Source organism: Trichechus manatus, unplaced genomic scaffold, assembly GCF_000243295.1.
Source record: "Trichechus manatus latirostris isolate Lorelei unplaced genomic scaffold, TriManLat1.0 scaffold00054, whole genome shotgun sequence".
Classification (NCBI taxonomy): domain Eukaryota; kingdom Metazoa; phylum Chordata; class Mammalia; order Sirenia; family Trichechidae; genus Trichechus; species Trichechus manatus.
This window is the reverse complement of record NW_004443990.1, coordinates 3,367,221-3,385,772: the sequence shown is the minus strand read 5'-3', so window position 1 is coordinate 3,385,772 and position 18,552 is coordinate 3,367,221. Positions and strand designations below refer to the sequence as shown.

Here is an 18,552-nt window from a genome sequence, read left to right as displayed (position 1 = left end):
CTAGGTTCAGAACCTCCTTACGAACCTCCGACTTGACTTACAGTCATACTTGCCCTTTAATGTTATGTAAATTTGCCCTCACTTTGAAATGATCGATCCATCCCCTACTAGCAACAAATTCTTCATCACAATCACCTTCACTTGTTGCACGTGCAGCTTTTACATCATTGAAAAGGCTTCGAGCCTTTACTTGCACTAAAGTAAGACTAAACAAGAACCGTATGCACCTGTCCCGACTGAACCTACAAATTCAACCTAAAGGACACACTTAGGAACAGATCTCATTAGTAACCCGGGGACTGCCTGTATTCGGAATCCAGCCTAATCAGCATAATCTAGCACTTTAGTTACTTGCTAGCCCATTGACCTTATGTTCTGGAAAGTCCTAATCTGAATCAATTTAGTTGTTAGTGCTCCTTTATTTTTTATCTGAGCTACTCAGCACTGCTGGCAGAAATCACACAAACCTCTAGGTTTCTGTCAGTACAAATTCATGGTCCCTGTTTAGGCCCTCAGTACTTACAATTTTTTCCTACCTGTCCCTAAACAACTTCTTCCATTCTCTGTAACCATTTAGAGCCTTTCCTATCAGTCCCTCTACTTTTAGCAGACTGCCTCTCTTCCTACTTGACATAGTATTTTCAGACCATCAGATCTGATTGTCCTCAACTTCCTTTTCCAGTCCCTACCCCCAGTACCATGTTAATCTATATTTTCACCTGTCTTTACTTCCTTCTGTCTGGTCTTAGTGGAAGATGGTTCCCCCTTCTTTCCATGGCTAATCCCTCTCTTTATGCTTTGAATCCTACCCTTCCTATTCAGTACTGTGCTCTGTCACTTATCCTCTCTTTTTCTATCCTGTGTTCTGATTTTTTTCTTTAAATATGTTCAAGTCTCTGCCATATTTAGCAAAACAAATTCTTCACTCGAGATCTCCTATAGCTACCACCCTCTTGGCCTCTTCATAGCTGAACTTCTTGAGAGAAGTGTAGTCCACATTACCATCTCGTCTTATGTTTTATTCTTTTCTTCACTCACTGTATTTTGACGTATGACTCTACTATTTCAGTGAGACTCTTGTCTCCTAAGTCAACACTGAACTTCTAATTGCTTCATCCAATGGCCTTTACTTAGTCTATTCTTTTTTTTAAAATTTTTTCCCATACAAAAATTTATACATACATTCTTATGTAACCCTAATTGCTCTTCCCATACTGTGACAGCACACTTCTCTCTTCCACCCCTGATTCCCCGTGTCCATTCAGCCAGCTCCTAACCCTCTCTGCCTTCCCATCTCATCTCCAGACAGAAGCTGCCTGTTTAGTCTCTTGTATCTAGTTAAGCTAAGAGGCACACTCCTCACGAGTATCACTTTTTGTCCCACAGTCCAGTCCAATCCCTGTCTGAAGAGTTGGCTTCGAAAATTGTTCTAGTTCTGGGCTGATAGAGAATCCAGGGACCATGCTTTCCGGGGTTCCTCTAGTCTCAGAACATTAAGTCTGGTCTTCTTACCTTTCTCCTGCTCCATCCGTACTTAGTCCATTCTTAATTTACCTCTCTGTTGCATTGAAGCTATTGACTGCAGCATTTTGAAACTCTGCTCCCTTGACTTCTATGATTTCACTTTACTAATTTTTTATCTTATCTCTTAGGCCCTGGCTTCTCAGACTTCTTCCCAATTGCTTATTTTTAAAAATTTAAACCTTCCAAGAAGGTGCAAAAATAACGTTATCTTTGAGATTTTTTAAACTTCCCAAAAAGTTGTGGGAATAATACAGTGTTAATATTTTGCTGTATTTTCTTTGTTTCTCTTGATGTGTGTGTGTGTATTTTTTCTTGCTGTACAATTTGAGATTTAGTTGCAAACATCATGGCATTTTGCCCCTAAGTTCTTCAGTATTTATCTCCTGAGAATAAGCACAGTCTCATACATAACCGTAGTACAGGTATCACACTTGGGAATTTAACACTGACAGAAAGTACTGTTTTCTAATACATAGTCCATATGTAAACTTCTCCAGGTGTAATAGCCTGTGTAGCCGTTTTATTCTGTTTTTAATATCCATTATTCAGTCTCATATCAAACATTGCATTTAGTTGTCATGTCTCTTTAGTGTCCATTTCTCTAGAACCATTCCAGCCCTCTTTTTTCATGACATTGACATTTTTGAAGGGTTCAGGCCGGTTGTTTGACAGACTGTTTCTGAATTTGGTTTTGTTTCATTGTTTTCTTATGAAAACTTTTAAAATTCAAATTTAGGTTAAACACTTTTTGCAGGAATCTTACATAGGTGCCACTATATTCTCAGTGTACAGGCTCAGGAGACATTTTATGTCCTTAAATCCCATTATTTGGTAAGGTTAAATTTAATTACTTGGTTATGATGGTGTCCGCCAGATTTCTCCATTGTATAGGTACCTTTATACCTTGGTAATTAATAAGTTATCTAGGGAATGATATTTAGAGACTGTGGATATCCTATCCTCTAATAATCTTTTACCTAATGATTTCATCTGTTGTTTCTTGCCTAAATTAAATATTACTATGGTGATTATAAAATGGAGATTTTTCTGTTTTTGTCTCCTTTTCTATATTAGTGGCGTTGTTTGTAAAAGAAGAACTTTCATACTCACTTTTTTAATTTAATTTTTTTCCCAGCAAAACAGTTTTATTTCTCAGCATTATATTAAGGCAAAAGTACATAGAATTATTGTAGGTTTTTAATTTAATTTTTTTTAAAGAGTCAGTATGGACTTGTGGATTCTTTTTTGAGTACTTCCTTACTTTGTGGTACAATAGAGTGTTCCAGGTTTACCTTATACTTTCCCTGACCCTGGCCTAGCATCATCCATTTCTCCAAGGAACCCTGGATTCTTTTTGATAGAGAATGGTACTTAAAAACCAAGACCTGGGTGATAGCTATGCTTCTTGCTGCTAAGGTGTCATTATTTCTGGCTCTTTCAGGGGACATAGCCAGGAAGTTTTTGTTTTTTAATTATGAGTTCATATTGATACCCCAGTTCCATTCCAGATCCACAGGGTTCTTCTTCCTCTTCCCTCATTCCATATTTGCATCTACATTTTCCCACAGTGAAAACCTTGGTAACATCAGTGGTGAATTTGCTCATATGCTGAGTTTTACAATACATGCATAATAGTTTGAGAAGTATAATACTAATACTGCTATCAGCTACAAACTTACTAAATATGGTTGAAGATTTCTTTGCAATTCTTTTTATGCTTACATATAGGCTACTAAGGGTGTGTAGTCTGAAGTTACATAAATATCTTTTTTTCTCCTTCTGTGGTAAACTTGGAGCCCTCGTGGTGCAGTGGTTAAGAGCTGCAGCTGCTAACCAAAAGGTTGGCAGTTTGAATCTACTAGCCGCTCCTTGGAAACCCCGTGGGGCAGTTCTACTCTGTCCTGTAGGGTTGCTATGAGTCAGAATCAACTTGACGGCAGTGGGTTTGGTTTGGTGGTAAAGTTATCAATGTAATATGCAATTACATTTATGTATTTTTGTCATATTCAATTTTATTTCTCCAATTTTTACTGATTTCATCTTATTTTTAGAGTGTATAAAATATTAACATAGTTCAAAAGTCAGAAAGCTCCATTTTATAATCACAATAGTTATATTTGACTTAACCAAGAAAATGGATGATAAAACCATCGAGATTTTATTCAGAAAGTATACTTAGAAGTTCCATTCCCTTTCCTACCCTTCCATGTCATTACCTTTTTGGCTTATCTTGTGTTCATTTTTGCAGATATAAGCAGATATGTATGTGTGTGTATTCTTACTTCTTTCTTACACAAAAGGTAGCATACTGTATATGTTGCTGTATTATATATGCTCTTTTGAACCTTATTTTCATGGAGATCTTCTGCATTCTTTTTATAGTTTCTTTATACATAAATTCCGTAGGTTTTTAGCCAATACCCTAGGTATGGGCATTTGGACTGTGTCCAATGTTTACTTTTACAAATAACGTTGCAGCTAGTAACCTTGTATATGTGCTTTTTCATATTACTGAAGGTTTACCATCAGTAGCTTCCTAGAAATTAAACTTAACATGTTCAAAACAATGCATTATTTTCCTAAAACTTTTTTCTTCTCTTCTGTTTCCTGTTATTCATTGGTACCATTATCTATCCTATTACTTAAGCAGAAACCAGGGTATCATCATTTCTTCTTATATCTAGTTAGTCAGCAAATGCTAATGATGTGCCTATACCCTTTCATTTTTTTCCTACCTTCATTTTCTTTATTACAGGTCTTATTTCTTGCTTAGTTTACTATACGAGCCTCCTGACTGGTCTTATTACTTCCCTAAAACTCCACACTGCTACTAGAACTTTCTTAAAACCAAAGGTTATTCATATTATTCACCTCAACATTTCTCTTTTGCCCCTAAACTAAAGTTGAAACTCCTTGGCCTAGATGTCCAGGCTTTCCATTTCCTGACCCCTGCCTACTTCTCTAGCCTAATCTCTATTTCTGACAATATTGAACTACTAATAGATTCCCCAGACGTGTCCTATCATTCCTCGTTTGCACTCTAATGCCTTCTTTACTCCTCAGCTTTCATCTTAATAACTTTTCAAGCTGCAGGTTACGTGTCAATATCTCTAGGAAGGCTTCTTGCCGGGTTAGATGCAGTTCTCCTGTTGACCCATAGCATCATGTGCTTACCTCCATTGACTTGTCCCGAGACTGTGGGCTCCTATGGACCAGGGACTTCTGTTCGTTCTTCTTTCTTGGCACGGAGTCTGGAGCAAGTAAACACTCAACAGTTAGTGAATATATGAATAAACTTGATCTACTTACAGATTATTAAAAATATGAATCTTTAGGTTTTCATTTAAATATTCTTTGCAAAAAAACCAAACAGCCCAGATGTGTATAAGAAGTGAACATCTTCCATTACCCATCTCAATTTCTTGTGGAAAGTATGATTAATAATTCAGTACTGGCAAGAAAAGCACAAAATAGATTTCCCAGTTACTGTAGAATAAAAATGTCTACTATTTTGTTGTTATAGATCATCTGTTTTCTTTTAGGCAATGATAGTAAGAAATGCTAAAGATACAGCTCATACAAAAGCAGAACGGAATATTCTGGAGGAAGTAAAACATCCCTTCATTGTGGATTTAATTTATGCCTTTCAGACTGGTGGAAAACTCTACCTCATCCTTGAGTATCTCAGCGGTCAGTACACATAGTTTGGTATAATTATTTGCATTTGCTCCAGAAACTGGGTCAAAATATTATCTTCCAATGGAAAAATTTTCTTCTCCCAGTGTGATCAAATTCTTCTTAAAACTGATGAATACATTTAAATAAGAAATAAAATGTGAACCAGGTTTCTGTTCGCAGATAAATATGAACGAAACTTTAAAGATTTTATGTGTAAAATTGTATCTTAATCCTATTGTCATCACTTAACAAAATAAAAACAATTGATGGAGAGCCATCAGATGGACTCTAGGAGGAATAAGCTATTATAATTCAAATAAAACCGTCAAAGTATTCCTTCCTACACTGAAATGGAAAACCTTATTGAGAGTGTTGTTTAAGATACTGCAGTTGCATCTTTAAACTGAACAACTGTTGGTTTAATGTAGCCTCGTTGGTAGGGCATGTAGTTTACATTGAGAATTGTCCACATATTCTAGTGCTTCCCACCTCCTAGGAACCTGTTACTCTCTATGTTATTTATAGGTTACAGGTATCTTTCCAACAAACACACTGGAGCTTTCTGAGAAACAGGAATTTCACAATAGCTGTAAATGGAACAGAAAACTGCAGAATTTAGTAACTTTTTTGTGAATGTTGCCATTTTTTTCTTTTAACTTTTTATTTTGGTGTAATTTTAGACTTACACAAAAAGAATAGTACAAAGAATTCCCATATACCTTTCACCTACGTTCCCCAAATATTATCATTTTACCACATTAGTTTTTCTTTATCCTTTCTCTTCCTGTCTCTGTGTATAAGTATGTATGTATATATGTGTGTACATATACATACAGCACACACACATAGGTTTTTCCGAACTGTTTGAGAGAGAGTTGTAGGCATGATTTCCCTATACACTGAAATACTTCAGTATATATTTTCTAAAATCAAGGACGTTGTCTTACATAATTGTGTGGCTACAATTATAAAAATTAGAGAATTAACACTGATGCATAATAATATATCTCTTTAGTCTCCTTAATCTGGAAAAGTTCCTCAGTCTTTGTCTTTCATGACTTTAACATTTTGAAGAGTACAGGCCAGTTATTTTGTACAGTGTGCATCAGTTTCGATTTGTCTGATGTTTTCTCATGAAACATCACGCATTTTTGGTAGAATCAAGTGATACTATGTCCTCAGTGCATCGATCAGGAGTTACATTATATCTTTATCCCTTTACTAGTGATGTTAACTTTGATCACATGGATAAGGCAGTATTTGCCAGTTTTCTCCATGATAAAGTTTCTGTTTTTCCCTTTGTAATTAATAAGTATCTTTTGAAGAGAATCTTTGAGACTATGTAAATATTCATCTCTCATTGAACCTTTACAGTCAGTTTTAGCACCCATTAATTATTGCCTGAAACAATTAACTATGTTAGTTGCCAAGCGATTTTTCTTATTCCATCATGCCTCCTCCATTTATTACTTGGCATTCTACTATAAGGAAGAACTTTCCCTTCCCCTACATTTAAAAAATTAATTTATCTATTGATTTATTTGCATCACTGTGGATTCATGAAATCTAAGATTATTCTGTGGGATATAATTCTTTATTATCATTATTTAATTTGATACTCCAGTTGTGCCATGCTTTTTACAAGGCTGCTGCCAGATTTCTTGTAGTCTCATCCAGTTTATTTACAGGTCCTAAACATATGGAATATGGAGATTCCCTAATTTGCAAGGCTGGTTTAATTGTATACTAATGTTTGTCCACTTATGGGTAAGACGTCAGGGAGACTTTATTCAGGATTTGTTCATTTTTTTAAACTCGAGTCTGGAATCTACAAATATTTTGATGTTTTCAAGCCAGTTTTAATTTTTAAGCTTATATATTTCACATAAGAATAAGAATGTGCTAAAAATAGAATCCTGAGGACTTAATTTTAAAACCTGTTATCTCGGGACCTGTGTTTTATTTTTAAGGGGCTATTGGTTTTTTAATTGTGGTTAGAAGGAAAGAACAAACCCTCTCATTAGAAGTGGCTTGGGAATAAAGATTGTTTTATTTCTAATGCATTTTCTTTTTCTTTAAAGGAGGAGAACTATTTATGCAGTTAGAAAGAGAGGGAATATTTATGGAAGACACAGCTTGGTAAGTGAAATTTTTATGGTTGCATGGATTCAGGTAATGATTCATATAATTAAAAGCAAAGCTTCATTCTGAACACTGGGCAGCCACATGATTCAATAAATTGTTCTGAGGCCAGTCAGTCACTCAGGACTTCAAGAGGGAGAAGCAGCTTTGGGACTGGGCAGCTTTTGGAAGTCACATCATCCCTTCGCCCCCAGACCTTGGGTGGAGCACTCTTCACACCAGTTGTTGCTAGCAGAACCATTCTCAATGAGGCTTTCTTTCCCTGAATTGGTAAGCCTTGGCTGTGGGTGAGTGGACTTTCCAGTACAACTTTGTGTGGAAGGGTGGAAAGTATCAGAAATCATCTCTTTTTTCAGACTTTCCAGTTCCCAAGGCACAGTCTTAGGGAGGGGAGAAGCCTGCATACATCCTCTGTGGATTGATTATATGGCCAGGATGGGATCTACTCTCATATTTCTTAAATAGCATTTGCTTCAAATTAAAAACAGACACATCCTTTTGTGAGGTGACAGTATTGGGTAACAATAAATCAGTTTATCCTACACATTAATTAAATAGAAAACAACACTTTAATGTTTTACTATCTTAATTACCAAACTGCATTCCATTGTTTGATTTCAGGCCTTTTCTAACACAGAAGCTGCATTTAAGAGCCTTAGGGATGAAGTGCCCTTTTTTGGAGGAGGCTCTCTGAGCCCTGTTGGAGGCTGTTTGTGGTGGTGCTGGCTGTGAAACTGCCTCAGTCCTCTAGGACACTCCCTCTCCATCCTGGAGTAATCTGCAGGATTGCAACATTGTTATGCAGCCAGTATTGCTTGTGCTTTTCGAATCCAGACAGGGTTGACTCAGCCCTTTATTCTTTTGAGGTAGATAAATTTGAGTGTCACACAGTTTATAGTTGTGGGCTGGCTGGCAAGAGGGGGGTAGATACTGTGGGCATAAGCTGTATATAAATATGCAGCTGGATTAAGTAAGGGATGAGTGGGCTTCTAAGGATCAGGTTATAAAATATCTTTCGAAACCAAGACTTGATCTCTGTGAATAACAATTCCTATTTCCTATGGGATTTTAAAATTGGGGGTGGATGGGAGAAATTTGCTTTGACCTCAATGACTATTGGCCTAATGCCTGCACAGACAGAACAAAACATGACCAGTGACAGTTTGGCATATTCTGAACTTTGCAATTTTAGCAGTATGTTCTAAAGATGAAATAAATCATTTTATAGTTTCACTAAAATGAGCGAAACAAGTGTTTCTATGCCTTTGGGCAGCAATTTATGCCATCTCTTTCCCCCATTCCCAAACCCGCCTCCCACTAATTTGGTCTTTGGTGCATGTCTGTTTCTTTCAAGGAATTTTGCTCCATACATAAGCTGCTTTGAGTAGATGACTCTTTTTAATTTTATTAAATCACTTTTGTTTCCAGCTTTTACTTGGCAGAAATCTCCATGGCTTTGGGGCATTTACATCAAAAGGGGATCATCTACAGAGACCTGAAGCCGGAGAATATCATGCTTAATCACCAAGGTGGAGATATACCGTAAACAATTCTATAGTAAATAATCATCTTAAAATCCTCCCACACAGGTCATGGCCATTTTCAAAGCCCTATATTCATCTGTCTATTATTATACATTTTCTCTTAGAATTTATGGCATCGTGATACTTTAGGTCCTTGAATGATTGATGAGATTAAACGGTGTTGACGATAATTGGCCACTCAACCGCCTTTTTTGATTTAATCCTTTCTTTTTATAGCTGGTCATTCTTTTGAAATCCTTACATAAAGTGTGATGATCCAAAAGCCAGCCCAAACACAGTCTTGGTTTGTTCTCTAAATTGGAAACTGAATCTTAACCTATATGAATTGAGTTTTCTTTAATGATAAATATGTTGTAAATATTAGAAGTGATACTTCTTATGATTAATTTTATTAATACTGGAAAAAAGACAGGATTGGAATTGAACCAAAGTATTTGATTCAGCCTTGGAAATAAAATGCTTAGTGAGCATCAGTTTATTCTTCCTGTTTGTTTGCCACTACAAACATAACCATCAGTGAGACTAGTATCCTGTGCAACAATAGATACAGCAGAGTGAGCCTTGACTACAACTCCATTCTGCTCCAGACAGTTCAGTTTATGCTAGAATCATCTAGTTGTGTAGCCTTCACAGTTCACTCACACCCCAAAGAAGCAGCCATCAATCCAGGGTATATGGGGTGCTGGTAGCAGCTGCAGGTTCTTAGATGTCTACACAATGATGCGTGAGGTAGTAACTGTTTTGAACTCTTGGACAGAAAATGGTATTTGGTTAACTGAGGCTAGTATAATGTTCTGAATCGTTGTATGTTTTTAAGGAGAAATTATGTACTTAACTTTAAGTTCTATGTTATGGGAATCTGTGTGTCTCCCTCCTAGTTCTGTTGCCCTCCCCCCACCTCTGTGTAATTCTGAATTAAGGCAAAGGACAGATTTGGGCAGTGACGAGTTAACTTTCTGACCTATAAGCTTTAATGTGTCAGGTGCTTCTTTGAAAATAAAGATCACATTTCTTCTTCTATGTCAGTGTATAGTAGACACTTACACTTGAATCAGTGGGTCATTGCCTTTTCTTTTCTTTGAAGTGAACCTGCAATAGTGGGATACCTGGGGTTGTTGTACCACTGGACATCTAATAACAATTTAGTAAAACTAAACCTGAACTAAAATGTTCTTTGTGTAAGGTAGTGAGTTTTTCACTTTCTGGATCCGAGATGGTCCCTTGCCATATAGCAATTTAGTTTCTTTGTCTAAACTGGTAGCATTTGGCAGAATAAACTAACTTGTTATAGGTGACTTTTTAAGGTGTTTTAAGAACTCTTAAGTCACAGTTCATGGTGATAAAAGCTATATATCTGAAGTACAGTGTTATACCTTTGTTTAAAAGTATATTTAGTAGGGTCTGTATACTTAAACAAGACTTCATCAAGAACTAATAAAATTTCCCCCAGGACTTCTCTGTCTCAGCCTTGACTACAGGTGATGCTGCTCCAGACACTTTGATTTATACTTGAATCATCCAAGCTATGTAGACTAGGCAGCTCACTCACACCCTAAAGGAGCAGCCATCCGTCTAGGGTATCTAGGGGGCTGGTAGCAGCTGTAGATTCTTAGATGTCTACAGAATGATGTGTGAGGTTGTAACTGTTTTGAGCTCTTGGACAGAAAATGGTATATGGATAACTGAGGCTAGTATAATGTTCCAGATTGTGCCTTTTTTTTTTTTTTTTCCTAGCTATAGGTGAAGCCTTAAACAAGCTGTTTTACTTATTTCTCTGTCTTTATTTTCCCCTTACTAGTTCATGTCATTAGCAAAAGATGACTCTGCCCTAGCCTTAAAGATTTAACATCTCATTCTGTGAATGGCATCTTGTTAGTTCTTGACCTCGTCAAAAAAATTTAAGACAGGAAAAGTTAAGTGGAAGGATAAATTATTGTTTTATGTGATATGTTCAAACACTGCACATATTTAGAATTCTCAGAATAACCATGTTGTAATCTTTCATTGTAGGTCATGTGAAACTAACAGACTTTGGACTATGCAAAGAATCTATTCATGATGGAACAGTCACACACACTTTTTGTGGAACAATAGAATACATGTGAGCTGTGTGTTGAAATAAATATGTCTGGTTCGGGGGTAATAGCTAACTTTTACCTGCTTAAGTAATCATGTGCTAAGTTATATGAAGCACCATTTGGCTCCATATATTGTTTTTAAAATTCTAATTCAGGTGATATGCAAGTGGGTGAATTTTTTAGGCATATTATTTTTCTCATTGTAGGGCCCCTGAAATCTTGATGAGAAGTGGCCATAATCGTGCTGTGGATTGGTGGAGTTTGGGAGCATTAATGTATGACATGCTGACTGGAGCAGTAGGTGCACAGTTAAAAGCTGCATGTATTATGGTCTGTGCTGAGTGGTTATTAAATCACTATAGCAAGAGACCTTCCCTCTGCTTATTTAGAATGTTGCCAAACAAAGTACTTTCAAAGCGCAATGATTTGTTATGAAGAATTAATGCCAATAATGCCTTATGATTATATGGCATCCCATACTTTTATAAATATTTTCACTTACATGATCTGTGTCATGGCAGTCCTGTGAAATAGATGTAGAATAGATATTGCCCCTATTTTATAAATGGAGAAATTGATGCATAAAATCACATGACTCACCCTTTATAATACAGCAAGTTAATGATGGAAACCCAGGCTTCCTTCCAAGACTTTGCTATTTGCTCTATCTCGCTGCTTAAAAACTACAAGTCTTTAGTAGTCAGCCTGTTTCACAGCATACATTTCTTATTTCCATATATAATTGACTAATTCAGGAATGGTATAATGTGTTTTTAAAATTTGTTTTTTTATGTGCTAATTCTTTTTCATTCTCTTCTACTCTTAGCCTCCATTCACTGGGGAGAATAGAAAGAAAACAATTGACAAAATCCTCAAGTGTAAACTCAATTTGCCTCCCTACCTCACACAAGAAGCCAGAGATCTGCTTAAAAAGGTAGAGTTCTTAAGTAGGCCTCAACTGCTAGGAGTTAGCTAGATAGAATTTAACATACATTTTGAATACAGAATCATACACAGATCTTGAACAAGAGAAGCCTGCAATTTTTGAAGGCAAAATACAAATTTGTTTAAAGATTTTCTTTTCTCTTAATTCCCAAACAGTATTTAGTAGTAATTAGTAAATTGTATTTTCTCGAGGCAAAGTACCCAAGCAAACTCTAACAAGAAAAAGAAAAATGAATTTGATTAAAGTTATCAGTTTATTTATTTCTTCTCTAAAGCTGCTAAAAAGAAATGCTGCTTCTCGTCTTGGAGCTGGTCCTGGGGACGCTGGAGAAGTTCAGGTAGGGATTTGCACATTTGATGTTTTAGGGGAAGATAATGCTAATTTTATGTATTTGTGAGGGATGTATGTAGTTGCTTATAAGTTTAGTTTATTTTGTGATTTATGATTTAGCAGTTAATTTCTCAATCCAGTAAAGTCTGTTTCCTTGATTTTTCTTCCTGCTCTTTTTTTCTAGGCTCATCCATTCTTCAGACACATTAACTGGGAAGAACTACTGGCTCGGAAAGTGGAGCCCCCTTTTAAACCTCTGTTGGTAGGTATACGTGAAAGCATATAGTTTGAGGGACCTGGTACTTTTTGTGTGTGTGTGTGTGTGTGTGTGTGTGTGTGTTTGTGTGTGTGTCCTTGTGGCACAGTTGTTAAAACTCTGTGCTACTAACTGAAAGGTTGGCAGTTCGAACCCCCCAACAGCTCCGTGAGAGAAAGATGTGGCAGTCTGCTTTCATAGAGATTACAGCCTCGGAAACCTTATGGGGAGGTTCTACTCTGTCTGCTTGCAATGAGTTGGAAACAACTTGACAGCAATGGTTTGATGTTTGGTTTGGTACTTTTTTAGATTAAGAAAAGCTCAGAGCAGTCTGAAGCATTATATTTATTAAGTTAAAACTTTGGCCTGCTCTCTTCTTGTCAGAATCTTAATTCTGTACAGTCTTTTCAAGAACTAGTGCCAGCAGCAGTTACTGACGTATTAACTATTTTTTAATATAACGTTGGTTGCCTGTGACACTTAAATACTTCAAGTAGTTGAGTGTTCTGTTTTGCTTCGCTTAAAATTAATTCAACCACCTTTTAAATTTTGATTTTCTGGTAATTTTTTTTTTTTATTATTGTACTTCAGATGAAAGTTTACAGAACAAACTAGCTTCTCATTAAACAATTAGCACACATACTGTTTTGTGACATTGGTTACCAACCCCACGACATGTCAACACTCTCCCCTTCTCAACCTTGGGTTCCCTATTACCAGCTTTCTTGTCCCCTCCTGCCTTCTAGTCCTTGCCCCTGGACTGGTGTACTCCTTTAGTCTCATTTTGTTTTGTGGACCTGTCTTATCTTTGGCTGAAGGGTGAACCTCAGGAGTGACTTCATTACTGAGCTAAAAGGGTGTCCAGGGGCCATATTCTCGGGGTTTGTCCAGTCTCTGTCAGACCAGTAAATCTGGTCTTTTTTTGTGACTTAGAATTTTGTTCTACATTTTTCTCCAGCTCTGTCTGGGACTCTCTATTATGATCCCTGTCAGAGCAGTGGGTAGGGGTAGCCAGGCACCATCTAGCTGTGGTGAACTCAGTCTGGTGGAGGCTGAGGTAGTTGTGGTCCATTAGTCCTTTGGACTAATCTTTCCCTTGTGTCTTTGGTTTTCTTCATTCTCCCTTGCTCCAGATGGGGTGATGATTTTCTGGTAATTTTTTCTTCAAAATATAGAATATGTGTTTATGAGTAAATGAGTTAGTGTGTTACTTCTTGTCTTTCTCCCACCTCAGAATTGGAGAAAATATAGTTTCTTTTTTCATTTCTTGGGATGTAAGTGGAGGAAGAAGAGGAGGAGGGTGATGATGATTATTGTTATTATTTGTCTTAGAGCACACGGTAATTTGCTTTCAAATTTCAACATACACAATTGTAAGGAGAATAATTAACCCTCATGTACCTACTGCCCAGCTTCAAAATCATCAACTCATCTTGTTTGAACATAAACATAACTACCATGCCATCATCACACTTAAAAAGTTGACAATTTCCCCAATTGTTTTTCTTCCTTCTTTCCTGTTTGTTTAAATAAGGATTAAATCAAAGTCTATACATAGTTTGGTTACTATGTCTTTTAAGTCTCTTCTCATTTATAGATTTCCTCCTCCAATTCCCCCCCTCCACCCCATGGATTTGTTGAAGAAATGGATGGTTTGTCCTGTGGAGTTGCTCATATTTTGATTTTGCTCATTATCCGTATGGTGCCATCGACTATGTTCATCTGTTCCTGTATTTTCAAAAACCTAGTAGTTAGATCTAGAGGCATGATCCAGTTCAGATTAAACTTTAGGTGTTGTATAATTCGATCTAGAGGCATAATGTGTAGTTATATTTCATCCAGTGATGTTAGCTATCATTGAACCTTGTCTCTATCAGTGATTTTCCAACCAGAGGTGATTTTGCCCCCTAAAGGACATTTGGCCATATCCAGAGACATTTTTGGTTGTCACAACTTGGGGAAGAGGTGCTGTTGGTATCCAGGGGGTAGAGGCTACAGATACTGCTAAATATCCTACAATGCCAGGGCAGCCCCTACAACAAAAAATTATCAAGTCCAAAATGTCAGTGGTGCCAAGGCTGAGAAACTCTGGCCTAGTTTCATCATTTTATTAGGGGTTTTAAAATAGTCTTATTCTAATACTGATACTCATTATTTATTCATTGGAATTCTTCTGTGTAGAAACTTCTTTCATCAATTGCTTAGTTACCTAGGTACAGTTCACACAGGAAAGGTGGGATAAATGATTTTTTCCAGTTTTCAAAATAATGATTTTCCTAGCATTTTCCGAAATTAACCAATGAATTGATTTTTTTTTAATATCATTATCAATTCATGCATTTTAACATTTGTGTGTGTATTTATATCTCAGTATATTGCAGTTGTTTTTATTGATGCTTCAGTTTTTCCCATCTTTGGACAGTGGCTACTGCTTCATGTTGGTTCCTAAGTCCTTTTGACATGACCACAATAGTCTGATGCTGTACCAGAGAGCAAAACAAGGAAACTGATATTTTGTGCTCATCTTGTATATTTCCTACCCATAGCTGAAATCAGCCGTTTCTCTAAGGAGTCCTGATTCTTTCTAGTGAGAAATGGAATTTAGAGATCACAGTCTGGCTCTAGGAGTGCCCAGCACTACTGGGTCGATCATTGTTCTTATGTCCTGAATGTTTTATTCAGTAGATTATTTTGTGACTAAGGTTAATGTGGTAATTTTTTAGTATTAAATTAGTTTTTCCAAATTGGTATTTATTTCCTGTGTCTGACCCAAGAGTCTAACTAGATATACTGAGAAAAAGAGAAGGAATTAAAGAAACCAATCTGGTAGATAGAATTTAGGTGATAATATTCTTCCACAAGAAAATATATTCATTTAGAATATTATTTTTGCACCTGGAAAAAGCTAAATGAATGAAATCTAAATGAATGAAATAAGGGAAGAAACTTTAACTGTAGCATCTTACAAATGTGATTTGTGTTATAATTTTGCTTCAGTGGTTTTCATAGGTTTGTTGCAGACCTGCAGTGGCCACATGAGCAAATTTTCTCCAAAAAGAGATTTAGCCAGTAGACTAGGAAAATGAAACTTTATGAGGAGGGAAATTTGATATTCATATTTTTAATAGGAATGATACTGTGTACTAAAATCTATTTTAATGCATATTTAACATTTGAAGATGTAAATTGACCCTAAATACTGTCCACCAGCGTTTATTTTTCAGTATGTGCCTGCTAAGACTGTTTTGATACTTCATTACAGCCAAACCATATGAAAGAGCTCTATCTAGAGCTTTCTGTAATGCATGCAATGCATTTGATTGATATGCTTAATGTAGACCATTAATTATTTTCTAATCATTTTGTTTTTATAAAGCAATCTGAAGAGGATGTGAGTCAGTTTGATTCAAAGTTTACACGTCAGACACCTGTTGACAGCCCAGATGACTCAACTCTCAGTGAAAGTGCCAACCAGGTTTTTCTGGTAAGTGAAAGAAAGGATTTCTGTGTAGCTATGGGAAAATCTAGTGTGAGGTTGGGCCTTTTCATAAGAGAAATCAGCTTGCTTGCTTTGTAGTTCATATAAGTAACCTGAGGTGTTTTGTTTTGTTTGTTTTTTAAAACCACCCCCTTAACCACTGGTACCTACAAAATTGATTTTCATGATCCAACACTACATTTTAGCAATCAGAGTAGGTGTTTATGATTCTTTGGAGTATATGATTCCTTTTTAGTTGGGCTACTGACTTAGCATGTTTGGCTCAGGACCTTAACCAAAAACCACCCTGCCATAGCAGTGGGGGAAGAGGAGCTCTCTGTTTTTTAACTGTTTAATTCTTGAAACAGCTACAGATTTATGGTATTCTTAAGATAAGTCTGCTAGGGGACTTTTAGCCTGCTTAATTGTCAGTATTTGATATCAAAATATATTCGTTCATGTGTGATAGTAAATAAATTAATTCTCATTGTAGAAGCATCTGTTTGGATTTATAGCTTATTTTCACAGATTGAAAAGCCAAGTTTTCAAGATGTTGATCAGCAAAAATGATAGCTTTATATCAGATGGGCATATTATTTTGCCCAAGTATCATTTCTTACATTTATTTTTATTGCTAGGCTTATGTCTCACATGAACATCCACCTCATAATGTGTCTTTTGTTTTGTCATTTCTTTTGGACTATCTCTAGGGAGAATGGAATAATCTTCTGGGAAAAGTAATCCTTTGGGTATTTTTTTCCCTATTTATTTTGTTTCTGAGTTCACTGGATTTGCCACAGAAGCATTACTAACTTCATTCTCGAACTTCTAGTTCATACTACTCACAGTATAACACACAGTAATGTTGTATCTAATGGAAGGAGATAAGTTTTAAAGTTAGCATGAATGTAAAAATTGTGTATACTCAAAATTACCCTTAAAGCACCAGAGTACAATAAAGTTTTAAGTAAATAACACTGAATAGGAATAATTGTATAAACGTATGATTACACAGTAATATATAAGAATAGAACATTTATGCAAAATATAATTTTACAATTTTAATTACGTAAGAGATGAAAGAATGAGTGCATGTAGTTAAATTCATTTAAGTTTGATGTGTACAAGATACAATGTCACCGTAGTTCCCTTAGTAAAATCCCTCACGCGCAGTTAGGAAAGCAGGCATGAATGGCTTTGATTATGGCATTGCTTTCTCTTTTTCTCTTGTGTATTACTGATGTGGAATTTACACTCAAAAAACTGATTTAACAGGGAGACCTTTTTACCTCAGTTGGGCATTGCAGAGTTCCAACTAGTTTGATGATTTTTTCCCCCATAAAAACAGTCTAGAAGCATTTTAACCAGCTACAAAGAAATACAAAGTTGTGGTGGCAAAAGTTATACAGTTAAGCTTTCATTGCCAGTTAAATTATTATTGAGCTTTTCATAATTACTTAAATTGGCTAACTAGTAGACCCAAGAACTCGCTTGTTAGGTCTTATGTAGAATTCTGTATATAAAGTGAATCTCTTTAAAGATTAACAGAAATAGTAACATCCCACTTACTTGAAGATTGTGGTTCTAGCAACTTTAGTTCAAGAAAATTTAAATTCCTATTGTCATGCTCCATATACAGAATGAGAAGAAATTCAAACATGATTAAGGAACAGCCTCGTCCTCTTGGTAGTTACAGCTTTAACCCACTAGAAGACATGGGGAAATATCCTCTGAGGTCCACATATAACTCACAAAGCATATGCACTACAGAATTGCACCTCACTCTTCAGGACTTCACCCAGAGCCTTATTCAGTCTTATTTACTATAACTCATAGTGACCATGGAAATTGTAATGCTGAGCTCATACATAACTAGAATAATAAATTTGAAGAGGAAGATGGGGTGGACTATTAAAGGGATGAATAGTGACAGCAAGAGAAATGATAGCTGGTAGCTTAACAGCAAGAAACAAAAATTCGGTGAGAGAGAACGCTAAAGCTAACAAAACTGTACTTTTGCGTATTATAATTGATAGTTTTTGTAATGCTGACCCTTATTAAGAAAATACCAAATTACGTCCAATCGTTGACATAAAAAACCTGAAAGATCACACATGCCACGTGTCTTAGTTATCTGGTGCTGCTATAACAGAAGTATCACAGGTGGATGGCTTCAACAAACAGAAGTTTATTTTTTCACAGTCTAGTAGGCTAGAAGTCCAAATTCAGGGCATCAGCTCCAGAGGAAGGCTTTCTCTGTTGGCTCTGGAGGAGGGTCTTTATCATCAATGTTCCCCTGGTCTAGGAGCTTCTCAGTGCAGGGACCCGGGTCCAAAGGACACGCTCTGCCCCTGGCACTGCTTTTTTGGTGGTATGAGGTCCCCCTGTCTCTCTACTCACTTATTTTATATCTCAAAAGAGACTGACTTAAGACATAACCTATACCTGTAGATTGAGTCCTACCTCATTAACATAACTGCTTCTAATCCTGCCTCATTAACATCATAGAGGTAGGATTTACAACACATAGGAAAATCATATCAGATGACAAAATAGTGGACAATCACACAATACTG

At 36.3% G+C, this 18,552-nt stretch overlaps 1 protein-coding gene across 3 annotated transcripts in view; it reads left to right on the top strand.

The window, feature by feature from the left end:
- The window catches only part of RPS6KB1 (ribosomal protein S6 kinase B1), a 39,334-nt gene that overhangs the window by 15,186 nt on the left and 5,596 nt on the right, over positions 1–18,552 (top strand). For all 3 annotated transcript variants that reach the window (XM_004377849.1, XM_023732700.1, XM_023732699.1), the window contains exons 5-13: positions 5,067–5,214; positions 7,284–7,341; positions 8,773–8,873; positions 10,899–10,989; positions 11,173–11,263; positions 11,793–11,900; positions 12,187–12,249; positions 12,427–12,504; positions 15,875–15,982. In XM_004377849.1, coding sequence (XP_004377906.1) covers positions 5,067–5,214; positions 7,284–7,341; positions 8,773–8,873; positions 10,899–10,989; positions 11,173–11,263; positions 11,793–11,900; positions 12,187–12,249; positions 12,427–12,504; positions 15,875–15,982 — 846 coding nt within the window. The remainder of the gene's footprint in view (positions 1–5,066; positions 5,215–7,283; positions 7,342–8,772; positions 8,874–10,898; positions 10,990–11,172; positions 11,264–11,792; positions 11,901–12,186; positions 12,250–12,426; positions 12,505–15,874; positions 15,983–18,552) is intronic.